Raw genomic sequence first — 24,333 nt, 5'->3', positions numbered from 1 at the left:
CTGTTTGTTGTAGTCTGTCTCTGGGGCCTGGAGACAGATAGCAGCCCCATCAAATGTATCAGAAAGTAAACTCCCAGCTCACACGCTATTGCACTGAATAAAACTTGAGAGAGGGAGTGAACCTCTTAAAGCACTCCAGCCTCTGGAATGATACTTGAGGTACTTAAAAAGTATCTTTTACTTCCGAGGCGGCTTACATTATCACAAATCAAACTGGGCAGAAACATGTAAGGTACAAAGTTGCTGTTCCTGGCCTCCTTAGTCCTCCCTCCCCGGGGCCATCTTCCTAGCCCTCTCTGGACTGTCTTCACAGCAGCTCATTTGCTTCTTATTTCTTGAAAATGTAGACAATACTTACTGATTTACCGGCTTGAAGGGTTAGAATTTATCCCAAAGTACCCCCTTTTACCCACTGTGTTCTCTAAGTTTTTAATAGTCCAGTGACTCGCTTTTGCGTTGGTCGTCTTTGTGACTCTGAATGATGATGTGAGCCTGTTTACCTTTGGGATCCTTCACAGCAGAGTCCCACGTCACCCTTTTTAGGGAGTCCTCTGGCTGCCTGGGCTAACTCGCAGTTTCTTTGCCCAATACACCCACACAGCCATATGCTTCTTAGCCTTTTTTTTCTGCTTTGGTTTTCTCCTTAGCACCATCTTAACATCTTGTACATATTACTTCCTTAACTTGTCCATCCCTCTCCCCACCCCAAGTAAGAGGTTTCTATCAGTTTTGTTTGCTGCTACATGCTCGGTGCCTGCAGGGATACAGTAGGTGCTTACTAAGTGTTTGATGACTGAATGGACCCTCGCACCTGATCAGCTTTTGTTAGTGTTTTCTGACTCTCCACTGAGGAAGGCAAGGCCACCGGTACCCTGTCTTTTTTTGACCCTGCTGCACCCCTCCTTTTGAGGCTACACTGGACGTTGTGAAGCTTGTTGATGAAGACCAAGAACTTCACTCCCCGGCTGTGGATTGACTGTAAGAGTTGGGAACTAGCAGTAGGCAGCGTTGACGCGTTTGACGCTGCCACCGTCAGGCTGGTTGGGACGGCAGGACTTCATTCAGCCTCTGTTTGCCGTTTCCCGAACCCTGGGCCACTCCAGGGAGGAGGCTCCAAGTCAGGTCCATGGCAAACGGGTTCTTTTTGGTCATTTTTGGTTAAAATTTGGCCCTATTTTAGCTTGCTTCACATTTGGTCTGTGGCTTTTGGAATCCCCCCTTCCTTCTCCTTTTTGTGTTGTGTCTTTATCAATACCTTCATTTTCCCCCCATTCACTCAATCATTTCATTTATTCTGTGGCTTTTTTTTTTTTTTTTTAATTTTTTGGCTGGGCGTGGTGGCTCATGCCTGTAATCCCAGCACTTTGGGAGGCTGAGACGGGTGGATCACCTGAGGTCAAGAGTTCAAGACCAGCCTGGCCAATATGCTGAAACTCTGTCTCTACTAAAAATACAAAAAAATCAGCCGGCTGTGGTGGCTCATGCCTGTAGTCCCAGCTACTCAGGAGGCTGAGGCAGGAGAATTGCTTGAACCCGGGATGCGGAGGTTGCAGTGAGCCGAGATCATGCCAGTGCACTCCAGCCTGGGCGACAGAGCGAACTATGTCTCAAAAAAAAAAAAAAAAAAATTCTTTTAGAGATGGGGTGTCGCTATGTTGTTGCCCAGACTGGACTCCAACTCCTTGGGCTCAAGCAGTCCTCCCACCTCTGCTTCAGGAGTAGCTGGGATTACAGGTGTGAGCCGCCTCACCTGGCCTTCTGGCTTGTTTGTTTTGTGAAGTCCTCTGAGTGTTTCATGCTGTTTCTCTGTGCCTTCCTTCTCTGATTACAGTGGACTGTTCTCCAGCCACCCCTTTAGCCACCACCCTGGGCCTTTTCTCTCCTGCTCTCCTGAGGTGGTTTGTTTATTAGCCTATGTTTTGGTTTATTTTCTCGTTTTGATTTATTTTCTCGTTTTGGTAGAGCAGTTTCTCAAGTAATATCCCAAGAGATTAATTACTTAAGACATTTCTGGCCAGGCTCAGTGGCTCACGCCTGTAATCCCAGAACTTTGGGAGGCCGAGGCAGGTGGATCACCTGAGGTCAGGAGTTCAAGACCAGTCTAGCCAACATGGCGAAACCCCATCTCTACTGAAATTACAAAAATTTAGCCAGGGGCGGTGGCGGGCGCCTATAATCCCAGCTACTCGGGAGGCTGAGGCAGAAAAATCGCTTGAACCTGGGAGGCGGAGGTTTCAGTGAGCCAAGATCATGCCACTGCACTCCAGCCTGGGTGACAGAGAGAAACTCTGTCTCAAAAAAAAAAAGACAGACATGTGGGCAGTAAACCCTTTGAGTCCTAGCATATTTGAAGATGCCATTATTCTCTTCTCACAGTGGAATGGTGGGTTGGTTGGGTGTAATTTTGTGGTTTGCGAATTACAGATCGAGAATCCCTGAGCTGAAAATCCGAAATCCAAAACTTTTTTTTTTTTTTTTTTGGAAACAGAATCTCGCTCTGCCACCCACCCAGACTGGAGTGCAGTGTTGTGATCACAGCTCACTGCAGCCTCAACCTTTGGGCTCAAGCAGTCCTCCTGCCTCAGCCTCCCAAGTAGCTGAGACTACTGGCCCACCACCATGCCCAGCTTTTTTATTTTTTGTAGAGACAGGATTTCACCATGTTGCCCAAGTTGGTCTTGAACTCTTGGGCTTAAAATCTTCCCGCCTCGGCCTCCCAAAATGCTGGGATTACAGGCGTGAGCCACCATGCCCGGCTCAAGATCCAAAACTTTTTTTGAAACGGAGTGTCACTCTGTTGCTCAGGCTGGAGTGCAGTGGCGCGTTCTCGGCTCACTGCAACCTCCACCTCCCGGGTTCAAGCGATTCTCCTGCCTCAGCCTCCTGAGTAGCTAGGACTACAAGCCCCCACCAACACGCCTGGCTAATTTTTGTAGTTTTAGGAGAGACGGGGTTTCACCATGTAGGTCAGGATGATCTCAATCTGTTGACCTCACGATCCGCCCGCTGCGGCCTCCCAAAGTGCTGGGATTACAGGCGTGAGCCACCGTGCCTGGCCAAGATCCAAAACTTTTTTTTGTTGTTGTTGAGATGGAGTTTCGCTCTTGTTGCCTAGGCTGGCGTGCAATGGCATGATCTTGGCTCACCACAACCCCTGCCTCCCAGGTTCAAGCGATTCTCCTGCCTCAGCCTCCTGAGTAGCTGGGATTACAGGCGTGCACCACCTTGCCTGGCTAATTTTGTATGTTTATTAGAGATGGGATTTCTCCATGTTGATCAGGCTGGTCTTGAACCCCTGACTTCAGGTGATGCACCCCCCTCGGCCTCCCAAAGTGCTGGGATTACAGGCGGGAGCCACCACACCCGGTCAATTCAGAACTTTTTGAGTGCTGACATGATGCTTAGAAAATGCTCACTGGAGCATTTTGGATTTCGGATTTTCGGGTTAGGGATGCTGAACCAGTGGAATGCGAATATTCCAAAGTCTGAAAAATCCCAAGTTCACAACACTCCTGCTCCCAAATGTTTTGGGAGCACGTATCACTTAGCACTGTGAAGGCGTTGTGTTAGTATCTTCTGGAAAGTCTGATGCCATTTGGTCCTCATCCCATTACACGTGACCTGTTTTTTTCTGTGGAAACATTTAGGATGTTTTTAGGACGTTTGCTTTATGATATCATGTGTTTTTTTTTTTTTTTTTTTTTTTTTGCTGCTGTTCACTATGTTTTGTGACATTTGAGTGTCCTTCATTTTAGCTCTGAAAGTTTCCTTCTATTTATTTGACAGTTTCCTTCCATCTGTTTATTTCCTCTCTTTTCTTCTTTCTGGGATCCTCATTTTATTTCTTGTTTTCTTTTTTCTTTTTTTGAAACTGAGTCTTGCTCAGTCACCTGGAGGGCAGTGGCACTGTCTTGGCTCACGGCAACCTCAGCTGCCCGGGTGCAAGTGATTCTCGTGCCTCAGCCTCCCGAGTAGCTAGGGTGACAGGTGCGCACCACCACGCCTGGCTAATTTTTTGTATTTTTAGTAGAGAACGTTGTCCAGGTCAGCCTTGAACTCCTGGTGTCAAGTGATCCTCCCACCTCGGCCTCCCAGAGTGCCTGGGATTACAGGTGTGAGCTGTGGTGCCTGGCTGTAATTTTCCCTGTTAGAAATATCTTATTTTTTTGTTGTTGTTGGATGTATATCTCCTTGAATCTGAGGACATTGACTCTCGGTTTTTATTTTTTTTACTTTCTTTTTGTCAAGCTCTCTGGGGTCTCCAAATTATTTGTCTCCTCGGGCTCTTTCCTCCTGGTGGGAGCTCCTGAGCATTCTGTGCTGGGAGGGTAGGTTCCGCTCATCCACAGACCTGAAGGCTCACAGGCCTCCTGATTTCCTAATGAGTAAGGCCTTCCTTGGGGTCTGGTTTCCACGCTGCAAGCTTCAGCTTCCCCCAGATCATTGGCTCCTTGAGACACGGAGTCATCTCAATTTTCCCAGAGGGAAACCTGAAACTTCCTGGGCAGGGGGAGGGCACGGGGAGGGGAATGGGCGGGAGGGAGGATGGGCAGGAGGGAGGGATCCCAGGGCTCCTGTCCCCAGCGCAGCCTTTCAGTTTGCCCTTTTGTTTTTTTTAATAACCGCTTTATGGAGATAAAATTTACGCATCATAAAATTCATTCTTGTAATGTGTACAGTTAGCGTTTTCAGTATATTCACATAGTTGTGCAGCCATGACCACTGATTCCATCATCGCTGTCTAATTCCAAAACATTGCTGTCACCTCAGGGAGAAGCTCAGGCCCTCACTCTCTTGCTCCCACCCTCCTCCCCCACCGTGCTCCCTTTCCCTCTCCCAACTTTCATCCTCACTCCTGCCCTCTGCTCAGCCAGTTCAGGACCTTCAGCCTTCTGGCACCAGTGGCTGTCCCTGCCCTACGGCGCCCCCGTAGCAGACTCTGAGCCGTCACCTCCTCATCCTGCCCCTTGCCCAGAGTGTCCTCGTCCGACTTCTGCCTTCCAGAAACTCACAGGTGGCTCAAACCTCTTCCCTCCTGCCTTCACTCTCACGGCCTTATTCCTGTCCTCTTGATTCATGTGGGCTCTGAGGCAGGAGAGTGGGCCGGTGCGTCTCCCTGGTCTCCCCAGTTGGACTGAAGACTATCCCAGGCGCTTGGCCGACTGCCGTCCCTCTTGGCACTGTCTGGGGGGATAGAAGTTCTCTAGGTTTGGAGTACCCGTCACAGGACAGGATTCCTTCCTTGAAGGGGTGGGGACCATGAGATAAGATGTGACAGTAGATTTGGGAAGCATGTGACCTGGAAGTCAGAGGCCGAGGGACATGGGGTCTGTTTCTCGAAGGAGGTGGCCCTGCTGTAGGCCTTTGTGGCTGGGTGGGATTCAGACTATGGGTGGGTGGGGAGAGGACGGGGCATGGGTGGAGTCTGAGAGCAAATCCCAGGCCACTGCCCATGCCCGCGCCTCCTCTGCTGGGGACAGGCCACCCTTCCTCTGTTCTGCCTCCACTTTCCTTCCCAGGTTCAGATTAAGTTTTCAGGTGTGTGGCCCCATACTGCACTTTATTTATTTATTAGTTTTTTTTAACGGAGTCTCACTCCGTTACCCAGACTGGAGTGCAGTGGCACAATCTTCGCTTACTGCAACCTCTGCCTCCCGGGTTCAAGCGATTATCCTGCCTCAGCTTCCCGAGTAGCTGGGATTACAGCCATGCGCCACCATGCCCAGCTAAGTTTTGTGTTTTTATTAGAGACGGGTTTTCATCATGTTGACCAGGCTGGTCTCGAACTGGCCTCAAGTGATCCACTTGCCTCAACCTCCCAAAGTGCTGGGATTACAGGCGTGAGCCACTGCGCCCGACCCCCTGCTGCACTTTAGACCAGCTTGGCAGTGTTTAAGGGATATAAGATGCTTCCGAAAGGAGGTGTTAGGTTCCATTTCAGGCCCTGGGGATGTCACACTCGGTGAGATGGAGCTTATCGTCTAGAGGTGGGGATGGAGGGAGACAGGCAAAGTGAGCACGGAAGTCCTGCGGTGGAGGGGTACAGGACACCGGGGAGCCTGTGGGGGCTCAGAGCAGGGCTCCCAGAGGAAGTGAGCTGGGGATTTGAGAGGCTCAATGTGGCTGGATCGTGGGATCTGGTGCTGGGCTGCACAGAGCTGAGGCGGAAGGCACCTCGCGGGTTGTATAGGACAGTGGGGAGCCCTCCCTCAGTGGGCGCAGTCAGAGGATTGGTCATTCCCCGTGCAGAAGGTGCCTCGGAAGGAGCCTGAGGCTGGACGAGAGAGGCATGGCACCGGGGCAGGGCTGAATTCCAGAGGGGCTTTGGGGTGGACTTGCTAGCACTTGGCCTCAGGTGAGCCTCCGGAGAGGATTGCAGTGGACTGGGGTCTAGGGCCAGTGGTGGGCAGCTGGGTCCTGAGTGGCGAGTTGCAGGAGAAGGTGGCGGGGGGACTGGTGTGTGGAGGGGGTTTGGTGTGGGGTGGGCCTCATCATTGGAGGTCCCCTGTTCACCATCCTGGCAGGATGTCAGAGGATCGGGAAGGAGAGTGGAATGGACACTGGGGCGCAGGTGCCCGGGCCGGCCTCCGTCAGGCTGCAGGTGCTCCCTGTAGAGCCAGAGTGCCCTGCAGGCAGGGCTGCTCCTCACCACAGGGCGAGCATTGATCTGAGGGCGATGACTCCCCCTGGAGTAAGCACTGAAGGCCAAGGGCATCTTCTTTTTTTTTTTTTTTTCTTTTTGAGATGGAGTCTCGCTCTGTCGCCCAGGCCGGAGCGCAGTGGTGCGATCTCGGCTCACTGCAGTCTTTGCCTCCCGGATTCAAGCAATTCTCCTGTCTCAGCCTCCTCAGTAACTAGGATTACAGGTGTGCATCACCACATCCAGCTAATTTTTGTATTTTTAGTAGAGACGGGGTGTCGCCATGTCGGTCAGGCTAGTTTGGAACTCCTGGCCTCGTGATTTGCCCGCCTTGGCCTCTCAAAGTGTTGAGATTACAGGCGTGAGCCACCCGGCCAGTCAGGGGCCTCTTCTTGGCCTCTTTGACCATCCCAGCCTCTGACTCTGTCTGACACAGACAGTGGGGCGTGAATGAGTGAATGGAGCGGATATCGTCTCTACTGTCGTTTGGGAGTGTGTTTTTGATTCGTGTGCAGACCCTGATGTCAGGCAGTGGTGTTCAGAGCTCCCAGCAGGGCAGCCAGGGCTACCGTTGGTCTCTGGGGAGGCTGTGCCCACCTCGGTCCAGTTGAGCAAGCCTTGCACAGACGTGGCATGTAGGCAGGGGCCCTGTTCAAGGCTGTCCAGTCAGCCCTGTCTTCGAGGTTCCCAGGTCATCACTCCAAACCTACCCTACTGATAGATGTTGTTTGCTGGATTCAAGCAATTCTCCTGCCTCCGCCTGGGTGATAAACTACAGATGATCGCCCACTTCGGCCTCCCAAAGTTCTGGGATTACAGACGTGAGCCACCATGCCCAGCCAGTTTTCTAGCAATTTCTGACCCACTTAAGAATTACCTTACTAGTGCAAATATGTGTGTATGAAGATTTTTAGCAATGAGCATTATGCTAAGTGAAAGAAGCCAGACTGACTGGGCGCAGTTACTGAGGAGGCTGAGGCAGGAGAATCGCTTGAACCCAGGAGACGAAGGTTGCAGTGAGCCGAGATCGTACCATCGTACTCCAGCCAGGGTGAGAGCGAGACTCCGTCTCAGAAAAACAAACAAGCAAACAAAGAAAGCCAGACCCAGAAGATAGAGACTGCATGATCTCACACACATCCAGCAGTTAAAACAGTCACACTCAGAGAAGCCTAGAGTACGAGGGTGGCTGCCAGGGGCTGGGGGACGGGGAGATGATAGTCAGAAGGTACCGTTGTTCGGTTTTGCAAGGTAAGTTCTGGATCTGCTGTATTGCAGAGTCCCGATAGCTGACAATACTGTAGCATACACTGAAATTGCTAAGAGGGCAACTCAGTGGTCTTCAAAGACAAAAACAGTGAGAGAGAGCAGAAGGAAACTTTGGGAGGTGATGGATATGTTCACAGCCTTGGTGGTGGTGATGGTTTCACAGATGTACACACGTCCCCAAACTCATCTAAAGGTGGGCATTAAATTTATGCAGCTTCTTAACCTGTCAACCAGACCTCAGTAAAGTGGGGAAAAAACTGACACACAGTGGTCAGGATTTTTTCCTGTCTCCCAGGCGTAGTTGCATCTGGAGGGGCAAGCGAGGGACGCGGGATTTGATCTCTACGGCTCTAGCTTTTTTCTTAAAGTGAGAAGACACTGCTTCCATGGTGCTTTCCTATTAACAACATACGGGTCAAAACATTGATGGTTTATTCTGGGGGATGAGATTATAGGAGATTATTTTACATATATTTTGCTGTTTATTTCAGTTTTGTTTGTTGTTGTTGTTTTTTTTTTGAGACATGGTCTTGCTCTGTCACCCAAGCGGGAGTGCAATGGCACGATCATACCTCCTGGATCAAGCGATCCTCCCGCCTCAGCCCCCCGAGTAGCCCCTGAGACCACAGGCACACGCCACCACGCCTGGCTAATTTCTTACAGAGACAGGGTCTCACTGTGTTGCCCAGGATGGCCTCAAACCCCTGGGTTCAAGTGATTCTCCTGCCTCAGCTTCCTAGAGTGCTGGGATTACAAGCATGAGGCACTAAGCATAGTTTTTGTTTGCTTGTTTGTTTTGGAAACGTAGTCTCACTCTGTCACCCAGGCTGGAGTGTGGTGGTGCGATCTTGGCTCACTGCAACCTCTGCCTCCTGGGTTCAAGTGATTCTCCTGACTCAGTCTCCCATGTAGCTGGGATTACAGGTGCCTGCCACCATGCCTGGCTAATGTTTGTATTTTTAGTAGAGATGGGATTTCACCACGTTGACCAGGCTGGTGTTGAACTCCTGACCTCAAGTGATCTGTCCGCCTCAGCCTCCCAAAGTGCTGGGATTACAGGTGTGAGCCACTATGTCCAGCGTTTTTTTTGTTTTTTTTTTTAATCTTTTTAAATCTCTGGGTTCATTGGGGTTTTGTTCATGCTGCTTTGGAATGCTTTTATTAGGTGCTAAACTGGAACCCAGGAGGAGGGTCCCAGCCGCCTGGGGCTCCCCCGTCTCTGAGCGCGTGCATCTGTGGCGCAGCAGGTGCCCAGCCCCCATGCTGGAGGTGGTGACAGTAGAGTGTGTGGCCCTGCCTGCTGGGTTTCATGTCTCACCCAGGCCACACTTACCGACATTGACCTGAGTTGGGTCAACTTGTGCAGCCTTCTCTGGCCTCAGCCTCCTCGTCCTCTGCAGGAGCAAGGGCCCCAGTGACAGGCTAATGTTCCCTCTCACTCTCTGCTGACCACACCGGTGGCTGAGTCTCCTTTCTCCTCCTCTTCCCTGCTGTTGTATGCCTGAGATCCCTTTGCCGTGGAAGTCAACCCTGTCACGGGGGCTCAACCTACTGAAAAGCCACCCCCTGCAAGGCCAGCCAAGCCCCTGGGAGGAGGTGGTGGGGTTGAGGGGTGCAGTACTGCCGCTGGCGACTGGGCCTGAAACAGGCAGGAAGCTGATGCGTGTGTTTCTTCCTTTTCTTTTTAGTGTGCAAGGAGCCCCCTTACAAAGTAGAGGAGTCGGGGTACGCTGGCTTCATCATGCCCATCGAGGTGCACTTCAAAAACAAGGTAGGATCCCTGAGGGGAGCAGGCAGGTTGCCTCTCTGTGGGAGCCCCTGCTCCGGGTGCCACGGCAGTTCACAAAACAGGCCAGAGACCTGGCCGCTGCCCATGCACAGGCGTTCCAGTGAGGGCTGCGGGGAGTGCTGGTCGCCATCTCCATTCCCGGGGACATCAGGGGCCAGGACACAGGTGGGTTCGTGACAGCAGGTGGGCGTGCCCCTTGGTCCGCTTCTCTCGGGGAGCTGCTGGGCCACCTCCTGTCCAGTTGCCTGGAAAATGTGCCGGCAGTGACATCCCCTGTCAGGACCAGCTTCCTCGACGGTCCTAGAGGGTTAATATCCGGGTCATGTGTAGTGACTGAGATCGAGAAATAGCTTAAATATCTGATTACGGTCCGATTACGGTGCGTCTTCTGGGCAGAATCTTTGATGAGCTTCAGAATTAACGAAGCAAACTACATATATAAAACTTAAAGGAAAAAGGAGTTATCTCTATCCAGAATGTTAGTGCGGGTCATCCGCGTCATCTGGAGTTACCTCTATCCAGAATGTTAGCGCCGGTCGTCTGCGTCATCTGGGTGGTGGGACTGCGGGGGTTTTGTTTCCATTTTCTTTCATCTGTAGTTTTTCACCTTTTTATTTTTTCTTGGCCTAATAATTAAAACAACTCAGAGCCTGCCCCTGCTCCTCCTCCCAGGCGTCACCACAGGGCCAGCGGTGACATTTCCTGGCTCGTGGCTTGTCCACCGCCGGCTGCTTTCCCACAAGTGCAGCTGGACTGGCATGGAGGCAGCGCTGGGGAAGGAGGTGTCCTGGGAGGCCTGTGGATGCCGGCCTGCTTGGTTACTGAGTCCCTGGTTTGTACCTGGCCGTGCCGGGCCGCATGGCTACTGTTCCACTTTTCCACAAACCCCCTGGCACTAAGGGCCTTGAGGAGAGGCATTTGGCATGCGGCCCTCCTAGGAGCCGGGTGACATTTCAGCCGGTGCACCCTGGCCAATTTCAGATGCAAGGCCTCGCCCGGGGTCCAGTTCACAGAAACCGAGGTCATTCTGAGGCTTTGTTGGAATTGAGGCCCCACTGGGAGAAGAGCCGAACCTGCCTGCAAGTGGGCCTTCTGGGGGGTGAGTGGTCCCGGCCCTTGGGCCTGTGGGGCCACCCCCCTGCCAGGTGTATCCCTGGGCTCCCAGTCTCCCCAGCTCCATCCCGTGAGCGTGCGGAAGGGGAATGAGAACAGCAGCCCCCTCTTGGGGCGGTTGAGGGGATTGCTCGAGCCTGTCCGTGGAAGGTGCTCCGCAGCTCAGGCACTGGTGTTCTAGCCGGTGGCTTGTGGGGCCACCGTCTGTGTAGGCAGTTTAAGCTCGCCTCTGGGGTGACTTAGATTAAGGTCCTCTGAGGTTCAGAAGCAGTTTGGGCCAGCAAGGCTTTTTGTTTGTTTGTTTTTAGAGACAAGGTCTTGCTCTGTTGCCCAGACTGGAGTGCAGTGGTGCAATCATAGCTCACTCCATCCTCAGCCTCCCAGGCTCAAGCGATCCTCCCACCTCAGCCTCCCAAGTAGCTGGGACTACGGGCACGTACCACTGTGCCCAAGCTCAGTGAGGTTTTCTGTGTTCCCAGACACCTGTGTGGTCCCTGACACAGCCTTCAGCCACCTGGGGACTGGTGGCATCCATTCTACTTCCCAGCACCCTCAGGCAAGGGGCTCTGACTGCTGCCTGGCTCCGCCGTGGGCTGCCCATGGATTTGGTGGCAGGTGGGGCAGGGGCTGGCCAGTGCTGTTTGCTGCTTGTCATCCTTGCTCAGTAGGGACACCTTCAGGCGAGATGCAGGCTGGCCGCTCCCAAATGTGGCAGAAACCCACAGTGTGTGGTACCGCCGTGCGCAACGCAGCAGGGGCCCTAAGTGGCTGCTGCTCAGGTTGCCCCACCTGATGTGTCCTGCAGCTCTCAACTGAGGCTGAAATGCAGACTCCAGGGCTGTTTCTGTCCTGAGTTCCTGAGGCTCCACCCTTGCATCCTGTCCCTGTAGAGAAAGGAAGCAGGGGACCCTTTGGCCGTAGGATTGTTACTGCTGGGCACAGCATCCTCTCCTGTGTGGGGGTGTCAAGGGGACAGAGAGCCCTCTCTGAATCCCTGCCTGCTCTTTCGGGATCCTGGGGGCTTCATTTAGGGTGTGGGGGCGTGTGGTTGCATGGGGGGTATGGGACCCCATGTTCCTCTATAGCACTTGTTGCCTACTTCCTCTGAAAGGCCCCAAGTGCGGTGCCGGCTCCCTCGGTGCCCTTCAGCAGGAGCGTGTGTACTTCCGGCAACCTGCGGTGACATTGTTGGGTTAAATTGTTTTCTTTTTCTTTTTTTTTCTTTTCTTTTCTTTTTTTTTTTTTGAGACGAAGTCTTGCTCTGTCGCCCAGGCTGGAGTGCAGTGGCCGGATCTCAGCTCACTGCAAGCTCCGACTCCCGGGTTTAGGCCATTCTCCCGCCTCAGCCTCCGGAGTAGCTGGGACTACAGGCGCCCACCACCTCGCCCGGCTAGTTTTTTTTTTGTATTTTTAGTAGAGACGGGGTTTCACCGTGTTAGCCAGGATGGTCTCCATCTCCTGACCTCGTGATCCCCCCGTCTCGGCCTCCCAAAGTGCTGGGATTACAGGCTTGAGCCACCGCGCCCGGCCTCTTTTTTTTTTTTTTTTTTTGAGATGGAGTCTTGCTCTGTCGCCCCGGCTGGGGTGCAGTGGAGCGATCTCGGCTCACTGCAAGCTCCGCCTCCCGGGTTCACGCCATTATCTTGCCTCAGCCTCCTGAGTAGCTGGGACCACAGGTGCCCACCACCATGCCCAGCTAATTTTTTGTGTTTTTAGTAGAGACTGGGTTTCACTGTGTTAGCCAGGATGGTCTTGATCTCTTGACCTCGTGATCTGCCCACCTCGGCCTCCCGAAGTGCTGGGATTACAGGCGTGAGCCACCGCGCCCGGCCAGTATGTTTTCTTTAAGTCTGGTTTATCGAGGTATAATTTACATATAGTAAAATTCTCCCATTTTAGATGTAGCAGGTTTTTCAAATTTCAGCATGTGCTTTCATTGAGCACTTTTGGAGGATGGCCAGTTTTTCTGTTTTTTCTTTCTTTTCTTTTTTTTTTTTTTAAGTCGTATTTCTTGGTGTTTATTTGTCTGAACAATTCCTGCGGAAGCCGTGTGGCTGGGCCGTTCTGCCATGAGCCTGTGCTGAGAACTGCAGCGCTCCCCCTCTCTCAGGACAGAAGCCAGCTGCTTCAGTGTGCTATGTGCCCCCTTGCCTGGGAACTTTCTCTTCCTGGGGTGGTTGTAGAGGGTCCTGCACCGGGAGTACTGGTGGCCCCACGGCAAGGTCCAGGGATGCAGGTTCTCCTCACAGTGGCAGGGGTGTGTGTGCCATCCACAGGTGGAGGAGATCCTGGATCCCGAGTCACTTGGTCAAGCCCCAGAAGTTGGCAGAGCTAGGATTGGAACCAGCTCTTTGTAAGCACACACCCGTTGCCTGAGACAGGCATGACCTAGAAGCACGATAGTGCTTGATGAGTTTCGGTGCCGGGGATGGGAGTGCTTCATGGCTGCAGGATTCGGAACACGATTAGGGACAGGGTCATAGTGCATGGGTTTGCTAGCGGTTTTTCTACCTGGTGTAGCCAGGGCTTGTGTTTGGTGGTTAGCCACGGCTTACTCCTCAGTGGGAGGTCGGGAAAGTGGAATAAGGAGTAAACAGAGGTTGGTGACGGAGTGGGTTTGGGGAGGTGCTGGTGTGTCTGGACAGGGTAGGGAGAGAGCTGCAGAGACCACAGTTTGGAGGTGGACACGCCAGGGTTCAGTCTCATAGCCTGACTGTGTCACCATGGGTGGGTCACTCCTCTGGGCCTCAGTTTGTCTGTCCATAAGATGGAGTTTCTGGCTGCGTCTGCTTCTCAGGAGTCAGGAAGATTAAGAGGGAGACAGCAGGTGCAGCACTTGACCCGGGGCCCGGCACAGCGGGCATTTCATCCATTTGTTGTTGAAATGGTATCGGCTCCTTCCAGTCAATCTGGGCAAGAAAGTTCAGTGGAGAAAGGGAGCCTCAGACCTCGGAGGGCCCAAAGGAGGTTGAGGGTTCCTGCGATGAAAAAGATGTTGTTTGGCTTCTCCCGTGAGTGTGGCTCTAAGACCAGAGCAGAAAATGTGCTTTTGCAGACAGCTCTATTCTTGTATAAGTGTGTGGCTTTCTCAGTGAGTGCACTTGACCTTGAATATGACATCGCCTATAAAATGAAGGAATTGTGCTTTATGCAGTGTTAGGCACTAGAACTTAACTGAGGCTGCATTTTGTTTGACCTGTTGGTAGGATGTTCTTTTTTTTAAGACGTAGTCTCGCTCTGTCTCCCAGACTGGAGTGCAGTGGTGTGATCTCGGCTCACTGCAAGCTCCGCTTCCTGGGTTCACGCCATTCTCCTGCTTCAGGCTCCCAAGTAGCTGGGACTTAGGGCGCCCACCACCACACCTGGCTAATTTTTTTTTTGTATTTTTTAGTGCAGATGGGGTTTCACCGTGTTAGCCAGGATGGTCTCGATCTCCTGACCTCATGATCTGCCCACCTTGACCTCCCAAAGTGCTGGGATTACAGGCGTGAGCCACCGCGCCCGGCCGGTGACATGTTCTTTTACAGAAAAATCACTCCTTTCTCTCAAGGAAAAAGAATTTGGAGGGCCTCATCTGATTGCAAAGTAATACATGTGTGTTGTGAAGTTTTTCCCAAGCAAGAGGACAGTGTTGTCTTGCTTGACATCCGCTGGGAACATGCGTGTTGGGCAACTCAACCTTTTTGCTGTTCTGGGCGTGTCCGCAAAAGACAGTAAAAGCCGACAGTATCGGTTTGGGGTTTGCAAATGAACTTCAGTGAGGAGGTAAATTCAAAAGTATGGAATCTATGCAGAATGAGAGACAGCTGTACCATTCTGTGTTTATCCATTCATCTGTGGATAGATGTTTGGGCTGTTTCTACCCATTTGCTATGCGGAATAGTGCTGCTGTGAACGTGTGTGTGTGTGTGTGTGTGTGTGTGTGTGTATACGTACTTGTTTGAGTGCCCGTTTTCAGTCCCTCTGGGCATATACACCTAGGAATGGAATTGCCAGCTCATACAACAATTTTCTGTTTAGCTTTCTGAGGAACTGCTAAGCCGTTTTCCAGTGGCTGGACCCTGTCATAGTTCCACCAGCAATGTGTGAGGGTTCCTGTTTCTCCAGATCCTCAGCAATGCTTGTTTTCTGTTTCTTAAAAATTATAGCCATCCTTGTGGGTTTGGAGCTGTAACTGTTGAGGTTTTTATTTGCATTTCCTTGATGACCTGTGATGTTTCACATCTTTTCACATGCTTGCTGGTTGCACGTATCTCTTTCTCAGGAAATGTCTAGATATATCCATTGCTCATTTTTGTTTGTTTTTTTCCTCGCTCTGTTGGCTAGGCTGGAGTGCAGTGGCGCCATCTCGGCTCACTACAACCTCTGCCTCCTGGGTTCAAGCGATTCTCCTCCCTCAGCCTCCCGAGTAGCTGGAATTATAGGCTCCCGCCACCACGCCGGGCTAATTTTTGTATTTTTAGCATTGATGGGGTTGCGCCATGTTTGTGAGGCTGATCTCGAACTCCCGACCTCAAGTGATCCATCTGCCTTGGCCTCCCAAAGTGCTGGGATTACAGGCGTGAGTTGCCCATTTTTGAATGCCCGTTGCCCATTTTTGAATTAGGTTGTTTTTGTTGTTGTGTTATAGAAGTTCTTTATATATTTTGGATATTAAACTCTTACAGGGTATGTGATTTCAAATATCTTATCCCCTTTTATAGGTTTTTTTTTTTTTACGTTCTTCATAATGTCTGTTTTTTCAGCAACATCTCACTCTGTTGCCCAGGCTGGAGTGCAGTGATGTGATCTTGGTTCACTGTAACCCTGACTTCCTGGGCTCAAGCAGTTCTCCCACCCCAGCCTCCCAGCTGGCTGGGATTACAGGCGTGAGCTGCCACACCCAGCCCTGATAATGTCCCTTGTTGCATGAACGTTTTAAATGTTTATGACGTTCTATTAATCTGTTTCTTCTTGTCACTCACACCTTTGGTGTCAAATCTGTGACTCCATTGCCAAATCTGAGGTCTTGAAGGTTTGCCCCATGTTTATTTGCACCCATTTCATAGTTGTAGTCCTTATGCTTAGATAGTTGATTCATTTTCGAGTGAACTTTCATATATGAAGCGAGGTGGAGGTCTAACAGTATTCTTTTGTGTGTGGTTTTCCAGGTGTCCCAGCACCGTTCACCGAAGAGACTGTTGTTTCATTTATTTTTTTGAGACGGAGTCTCGCTCTGTCGCCCAGGCTGGAGTGCAGTGGCCGGATCTGAGCTCACTGCAAGCTCCGCCTCCCGGGTTCACGCCATTCTCCTGCCTCAGCCTCCTGAGTAGCTGGGACTACAGGCGCCTGCCACCTTGCCCGGCTAGTTTTTTGTATTTTTTAGTAGAGACGGGGTTTCACCGTGTTCGCCAGGATGGTCTCGATCTCCTGACCTCGTGATCCATCCGTCTCGGCCTCCCAAAGTGCTGGGATTACAGGCTTGAGCCACCGTGCCCGGCCCGCAGAGACTGTTCTTTCACCATCGAGTGGTGTTAGAGCCTCGTTGAAAATCAGTTGGCCATAGATTTTGGGTTTAAAACTGGACTCTGAATTCTATTTCATTGGTCTGTGTGTCTGTGCTTATGCTGGTGCCATACTGTTTTGATTACTGTAGTTGTATAGGAAGGTTTTTTTTTCTTTTTTTTTTTTTGTCAGAGCCTTGCTCTGTCACCCAGGCTGGAGTGCAGTGGTGCAATCATGGCTCACTGTAGCTTTGACCTCTTGGGCTCAGGCAGTCCTCCCACCTCAGCCTCCCAGGTAGCTGGGACCACAGGCACGTGCCACCACATCCAGCTAATTTCATTATTTTTGTAGAGATGGGGTCCCATTGTGTTGTGCAGGCTAGTCTTCTTATTTATTTATCTATCTTTTTGAGACAGTTTTGCTCTTGTCCAGGCCGGAGTGCAGTGGCACGATCCTGGCTCACCGCAACCTCCACCTCCCAGCTTCAATCGATTCTCCTGCCTCAGCCTCCTGAGTCGCTGGGATTACAGGTGCCCGCCGCCATGCCTGGCTAATTGTTTGCATTTTTAGTAGAGACGGGGTTTCACCATGTGGGCCAGGCTGGTCTCGAACTGACCTCAGGTGATCCACCTGCCTCGGCCTCCCAAAGTGCTGGGATTACAGGTGTGAGCCACTGTGCCTGGCCCAGGCTGGTCTTGAACTCCTGGCCTTAAGCGATCCTTTCGCCTTGGGCCCCCCAAATGCTGGAATTACAGGTGTGAGCCAGCGCGCTCAGCCTTGTAGGAAGTTTTGGAATTGGCAAGTGTGAGTCCTCCAACTCTGTGTTTTTTTTTCCCGTCTTCAATATGACTTTGGTTATTCTGTGCCCCTTGTGATTCCATATGAATTTGAGGTTTGACTTTTACATTTTTGCAAAAAATTCTATTGGAATTTTGATAGAGATTCTTTTTTTTTTTTTTTTTTTTTGAGACGGAGTCTAGCTCTGTTGCCCAGGCTGGAGTGCAATGGCCGGATCTCAGCTCACTGCAAGCTCCGCCTCCCGGGTTCACGCCATTCTCCTGCCTCAGCCTCCCGAGTAGCTGGGAGTACAGGCGCCCGCCACCTCGCCTGGCTAATTTTTTTTTTTTTTGTAATTTTAGTAGAGACGGGGTTTCACCGTGTTAGCCAGGATGGTCTCGATCTCCTGAACTCGTGATCCGCCTGTCTCGGCCTCCCAAAGTGCTGGGATTACAGGCTTGAGCCACCGCGCCCGGCCTTTGATAGAGATTCTATTGACTCTAGTCCCTTTTTTTTTTTTTTGAGACGGAGTCTTGCTCTGTCACCCAGACTGGAGTGCAGTGGCACAATCTCGGCTCACTGTAAGCTCCGCCTCCCGGGTTCACGCCATTCTCCTGCCTCAGCCTCCCAAGTTGCTGGGACTACAGGCGCCCGCCACCACGCCCGGCTAATTTTTTGCATTTTTAGTGGAGGCGGGGTTTCACCATGTTAGCCAGGATGGTCTCAATCTCCTGACCTCATCATCCACCCGCCTCAGCCTCCCAAAGTGCTAGGATTACAGGTGTGAGCCACCACGCCCGGCCTTGAATCTAGTCATTTTTGAAACATCTTAGCAATATTAAGTCTTCATTCCATGAACAAGGAATGTCTTTCCACTTAATTAAGTCTTTAGTTTCTTTCAGCAGTGTTTTATAGTTTTCAGTATCCCTGAGTCTTGTACCTGCATGCTTAAATGTATTCCTAGGTTTTTTTGGCTTGTTTTGTGTTGAGGCAGAGTCTCTGTCCGTCACCCAGGCTGGAGTGCAGTGGCACAGTCTTGGCTCACTGCCACCTCTGCCTCCTGGGTTCAAGCGATTCTCCTGCCTCAGCCTCCCGAGTAGCTGGAATTATGGGCGTGTGCCACCATGCCTGGCTAATTTTTGTATTTTTAGTAGAGATGGAGTTTTGCCATATTGGCCAGGCTGGTCTCAAACTCCTGATCTCAAGTGATCTGCCCGCCTTGGCCTCCCAAAGTGCTGGGATTACAGGCATGAGCCTTAATCTCATGTGCCTGGCCTTATTACACTGTGCCTGGCCTTATTCCTAGGTATTTTATTCTTTGGAATACTATTCCCTTTTTGGATTGTTCATTGCAGGTGTATAGAAGCACAGCTGATTTTGTTTTTCCTGTAGACCTCCTCTGTGGACAGCACAACCAATTTTTGTGTATTGATCTTTTTTTTTTTTTTTTGAGACGGAGTCTCGCTCTGCCGCCCAGGCTGGAGTGCAGTGGCCGGATCTCAGCTCACTGCAAGCTCTGCCTCCCGGGTTCACGCCATTCTCCTGCCTCAGCCTCCCGAGTAGCTGGGACTACAGGCGCCGCCACCTCGCCCGGCTAGTTTTTTGTATTTTTTAAAGTAGAGACGGGGTTTCACCGTGTCAGCCAGGATGGTCTCGATCTCCTGACCTCGTGATCCGCCCGTCTCGGCCTCCCAAAGTGCTGGGATTACAGGCTTGAGCCACCGCGCCCGGCCTGTGTATTGATCTTGTACCCTGCAGCTTTACTGAATTTATTAGTAGCTTTAGTAGGGGTGTTTTTTTTTTTTTTTTTTTTTTTTGGCTTCTTTGGGATTTTCTGTCTATAGAATCATGTCATCTGCAAATAGAGGTTCCAGTTTGGATGTCTTTTGTCAAAGTCTTTTTCTTGCTTGACTGCTCTGGCTGGAACCTCCAGCACAGTGTTGAATAGCAATGGAGAGAGTGGGCATCCCGTCTGGTTCCTGATCTCAGGGGAAGAGTTTCCAGCCTTCTTCCATTGAGTGTGATGTCAGCTGTGAGCTTTTTGTAAATACCCTTTATCAGGTTAAGGAAATTCCCTTCTAGAAGAAGGAAAAACATGTTTTCTCCACTTACAACATTTCTGGCACCAAATGTGTAGGTTTCTCGGACATTGCAGTTCTCCAGTTCTCTTCAGACCCCACCTGGGGGTCCTGCAATTGAATTCAGTGTTGTTATCCACGACCTGGAGTTAGCGCAAGCTCCCAGGTTAAGAGCCCAGTTTCACAGGACAGCCCCCACTCCAGATGCCAGTGGCAAGTCCCCGACTGCCACCTGTACTCAACCGGCCATAAACTGGACGTTCTCCCTCCTTATGTTCAACAGTTCTCTATAATGGCTCACAGAACTCAGGAAAACATTTTACTTCCGTTACTGGTTTGTCGTAAAGAGTGCAATTCAGTAATGGCCAAACCTTGCTACATGGGGCAGGGTATGTGGGAAGGGTGCCGGTGTTCCATGCCCTCAGACAGGCCAGCCTGGAAGCTCTCGGAACCCCTTTGTGTAAGGTGTTTATGGAAGCTCCATTGTGTGGGCATGATTGATTAAACCATCGGCCATTGGTGATTAAACTAAATTTCCAGCCCCTTTGCCCTCCCTAAGAGGTCAGGGGGTGGGGCTGAAAATTCCAGCTGCGTATCACATGATTGGTTCCCCTGGCAACCAGCCCCCATCCTGAAGCTATCTAGAGGCATTCAGTCACCAGGCATCTCATGAACAAATGTAAAGATGCTCGTATCACTTCCAAGATTTCAAGGATCTTAGAGGCCTTTGTGTCAGGAACCCAGGACTAAGACCCAATATTAAAACAAAACAGGCTCCTATCACCACCATCTCTCAGAAAGTATTTTAGCAGCTTGGTGCCAGGACTAGGAGTAGAGACCAAATGTATATATTTCTTACCATGTCACACCTTCTTTTCTTAGCTCGCTGAATGATGTTTTTCTAAATCATGCATAGGTGTTGAGTTTTGTCAGATGCTTTTATCTGTCTCTATTGAGAAAATCATGTCGTTTTTTTCTTCCTTTTATTAATGTGCTGTATTACCCTAATGGATTTTCACGTAGGAACCCCCCGCCGCGTTGCATTCCTGGGATAAATCCCTCTTGGTTATGGTATATAATCTTTTTAGTGTACTGTTGGATTGGATTTGCTAGTATTTTGTTAAGGATTTTTGTGTCTGTATTCATAAGGAACGTTGCTGTGTGGTTTTCTTGTGGTATCTTTGTCTGGCTTTAGTATCAGGGTAACGCCACCCTCATAAAGTGAGTTAGGAGGTATTCCCTCCTATTCTAAGTTTTGGTAGAGTTTGAGCAGGAATGGTGTTTGTTCTTTGAATGTTCCATAGAGTTCGGTGAACCGTCTGGTCTTGGACTTTTCTTTCTGGGAAGTATTTGATTTCTGATTCCATCTCTTGTTATCAATGTGTTGAGATTCTTCACTTCTCTTTTTTTTTTTGAGATGGAGTCTCGCTCTGTCGCCCAGGCTGGAGTGCAGTGGTGCAATCTCGGCTCACTGCAAGCTCCACCTCCCGGGTTCACGCCATTCTCCTGCCTCAGCCTCCCAAGTAGCTGGGACTACAGGTGTGCCCACCATGCCTGGCTAATTTTTTTTTTTTTTTTTTTTTTTAGTAGAGATGGAGTTTTACCATGTTAGCCAGGATGGTCTCGATCTCCTAACCTCGTGATCTGCCCACCTCGGTCTCCCAAAGTGCTGGGATTACAGGCGTGAGCCACCGCGCCCGGCCCCACTTCTTCTTGATTCAATTTTAATAATTTGCTTCTAAGGTTATGTCTTATCTGCATTTTCTAGCTGGCGTATAGTTGTCTATAGTATTCTCATAATTCTTTTAATTTCTATAAGATTGGTAGTTCCCACTTTTATGTCTGATGTGGGTTATTTATGTTCTTTTTTTAAAATACTAGCCAAAGGTTTGTCAATTTAGTTGATCTCTTCAAAGAAACTTGATTTTATTGATTCACTCTATATCTTTTATTCCCTATTTTATTTCTGTTCCTTTTCCTTCTGTTAGCTTTGAGTTTAGTTCTTTTTCTAATTCCTTAGGGTGTAAAGGGAGTCACTGATTTGAAGTCACTCTTATTTTTGAATGTAGGTGTTTACACCTTTACATTTCGCTGTAAGCACTGTGTACACTGTATTCCATATGTTTCGATATATTGTGTTTTGTTTTCATTATCTCAAAAGTACTTTCTAATTCTCTCAGTGATTTCTTCTTTGACCCATTGGTTGTTGTATTTGTTGGGGTTTTTTCTCCAGACAAAATCAGTAGGATACATAGATAGATACCCAGATACAAGAGGGAACTTATTGGGGGAAGAGCCTCGCGTGATTGTGGAAGCCGAGAAGTCCTATGACAGGCCACCCGCAAGCTGGAGACCTGGGCGGCCGGCAGCACAGCTCCCCGCAAGCTCAGACGCCCCCACAGCAGGGAAACCCTGGTGTAATTCTCGCTGGGAGGTCGAAGGCGTGGTATGAGGGTGAGGCCAGAGTCCTAAGGCCACAGAGAGAGACAGGCAGATAGAGAGACTGCCATCCCTGACTTTTTGTCCCTTTAGAGACAGATCGCCATTTCTCTCTTTTTTGTCCCTTCTGGGACCCAACCAGTTGGATGGTGCTGGCCCACATTGAAGGTGAATCTTCCCTATTCAGCCCACTGACTTACATGTCAGTATCCTCTGGAAACACCCTCATAGACACACCCAGAAATAAAGCCTTACCGGTTCTCTAGGTTCTTTTTTTCTTTTTTCTTTGTGATGGAGTCTCGCTTTGTCACCCAGACTGGAGTGCAGTGGTACACTCTCAGCTCACTGCAGCCTTGACCTCCCTGGGCTCCGGTGATCCTCCCACTTTAGCTTTCCGAGTGGCTGGGACTACAGGTGTGTACCACCACGCCCAGCTAATTTCTTTTTTCTTTTTTTTTTTTTTTTTTGTAGAGATGGGGTTTTGTCATGTTGCTCAGGCTGGTCTCGAACTCCTGGGCTCAAGCGATCCTCCTGCCTTGGCCTCCCAAAGTGCTGGAATTATAGGCATGAGCCACTGTGCCAGGTCCTCTAGGTATTTCTTAATTCAGTCAAGTTGACATCTAAAATTAAAGCCTCTCATCTGGATTTGGTTCTTCTTTCTTCTTTTTTCTAACTGACTGTTCCTTTCTTTTCTGTAGCAGATATGTGGATGTGTGTTTACTCGTCCGTGTGTCTCTACCATGCAAAAGTAAGCTTAGGACCAGGGTTCTGCTTTTGTTCTCAGCTGGCATCTAGCATGGAGGTGGCACTTGTTCAATATTTATTAAACGAGTACTAAATGGATGAACCAGATTCATTCCAGAGGGGTAGCTATTGTACGTCCAAATATCGGAAAACCTCCTGGCATAACCAGTGTATAAGTGCTGCCACCCCCCCACCCCAACGTTTTTAAGAAGGGAGGTGAAATTCACATGAAATGAAATGAACCATTTTAAAGCACACAGTAAGTAAAGTGCCATTTAGTACATTCGTGAGGCTGTACTACTGCTGTCTCCTTCTAGTTCCAGAGTGGTTTCATCACCCCGGAAGGAAACCTTGTGCCAGTAAGCAGCTGTTTCCCGTTCCCTGCCTCGCCACCGTTCCTGGCAGCCACTGATCTATATTGTGTCTTGGTGGACGGGCCCATTCTGGCAGTTTCATGTAAATGGAGTCATACAGTATGTGACGTTTGTGTCTGGCTTCTTTCCTTCTTTCTGCCGTGTTTGTGAGTTCATCCGTATTGTTGCATGTGTAAGAACTGCATTCCTGGCCGGGCGTGGTGGCTCAAGCCTGTAATCCCAGCACTTTGGGAGGCCGAGATGGGCGGATCACGAGGTCAGGAGATCGAGACCATCCTGGCTAACACGGTGAAACCCCGTCTTCACTAAAAAATACAAAAAACTAGCCGGGCGAGGTGGCAGGCGCCTGTAGTCCCAGCTACTCGGAGGCTGAGGCAGGAGAATGGCGTGAACCCGGGAGGCGGAGCTTGCAGTGAGCTGAGATCCGGCCACTGCACCCCAGCCTGGGCGACAGAGCGAGACTCCGTCTCAAAAAAAAAAAAAAAAAAAAAAAAGAACTGCATTCCTTTTCATGGCCAAGTACCACTCTGCTGTGTGGCTGTCCCACACTTTGTTTACCCATTCATCTGTGGACGGCCATGCAGGCTGTTCCCACCTCTTGGCTGTTATGAATAAGCACTGCTTTGAACATGGCTGTGCGTGTATGTGTTTGAGTACCAGGTTTCAATTCCTTTGGGTATACAGTTGGCCCTCCATATCCATGGGCTCCGCATCCATGAATTCAACCGACCACAAACAGAAACTATTTGGAAAAAAAAATCCACAGAGTTCTAAAAGGCAAAACGTGAATTTGCCAAGGGCCGTTGAATCCACAGGAATGCAGTGATGTGCAGGCATTGTATTTGGCATGATGAGGGATCTAGAGATGATTTCAAGTATATGGAAGGGTGTGCATAGGTTATGTGCAAATGCTACTGTTTTATATAAAGGAATTTGAGCCTCTGCAGACTTTGGTATCCAAAGGGTGTTCTGGAACCAATCCCTCACAGTTCTGAGAGATGACTATACCTTAGAGTGGAATTGCTGGGTCATATGGTAATTCTATGTTTAATTTCTTTGAGGGAGTGCCAAACTGTTTTCACAGCAGCCAAACCACTTTACATTGCCACTAGCAACACACAAGCATTCCAGTTTCACCGCGTCCTCACCCGCATTTGTTATCTCCTGTTTTTTGTCTGTTTTCAATGATAGCCATCCTTGTGGGTGTGAAATGGTGTTTGTAGGTGGTTTTGATTCACCTTTCCCTGATGATTAATGATGACGAGCATCTTTTCATGTGCTCATTGGCCATTTGTGTATCTTTTTTGAAGATAGGTCTATTCAAACTCTTTGCCCGTATTTGATTTGGGGTTTTCTTTTTGAGTTGTAAGAATTTTTTGTCTTGCTTTTTTTTTTTTTTTTTTTGAAACAGAGTGTCACTCTGTCACCCAGGCTGGAGAAGGGTAGTGCAATCACAGCTCATTGCAGACTCCACCTCCCCCGTCAAGCAGTCCTCCCACCTCAGCCTCCTGAGTTGCTGGGACCACAGGTGTGCACTACCATACCTGGCTAATTTTTCTACTTTTGTAGAGATGGGGTCTTGTCGTGTTGCCCAGGCTGATCTCGAACTTCTGCGCTGAAGCGATC

At 50.0% G+C, this 24,333-nt stretch overlaps 1 protein-coding gene across 8 annotated transcripts in view; it reads left to right on the top strand.

Moving 5' to 3' along the window:
• The window catches only part of MLLT1 (MLLT1 super elongation complex subunit), a 76,899-nt gene that overhangs the window by 11,261 nt on the left and 41,305 nt on the right, over positions 1–24,333 (top strand). For all 8 annotated transcript variants that reach the window (XM_015122622.3, XM_015122619.3, XM_077979607.1 and 5 more), the window contains exon 3: positions 9,598–9,680. In XM_015122622.3, the coding sequence (XP_014978108.1) occupies positions 9,598–9,680 (83 nt within the window). The remainder of the gene's footprint in view (positions 1–9,597; positions 9,681–24,333) is intronic.

This window comes from Macaca mulatta, chromosome 19, assembly GCF_049350105.2.
Source record: "Macaca mulatta isolate MMU2019108-1 chromosome 19, T2T-MMU8v2.0, whole genome shotgun sequence".
Lineage (NCBI taxonomy): Eukaryota > Metazoa > Chordata > Mammalia > Primates > Cercopithecidae > Macaca > Macaca mulatta.
This window is presented reverse-complemented; position numbering and strand designations above follow the sequence as displayed.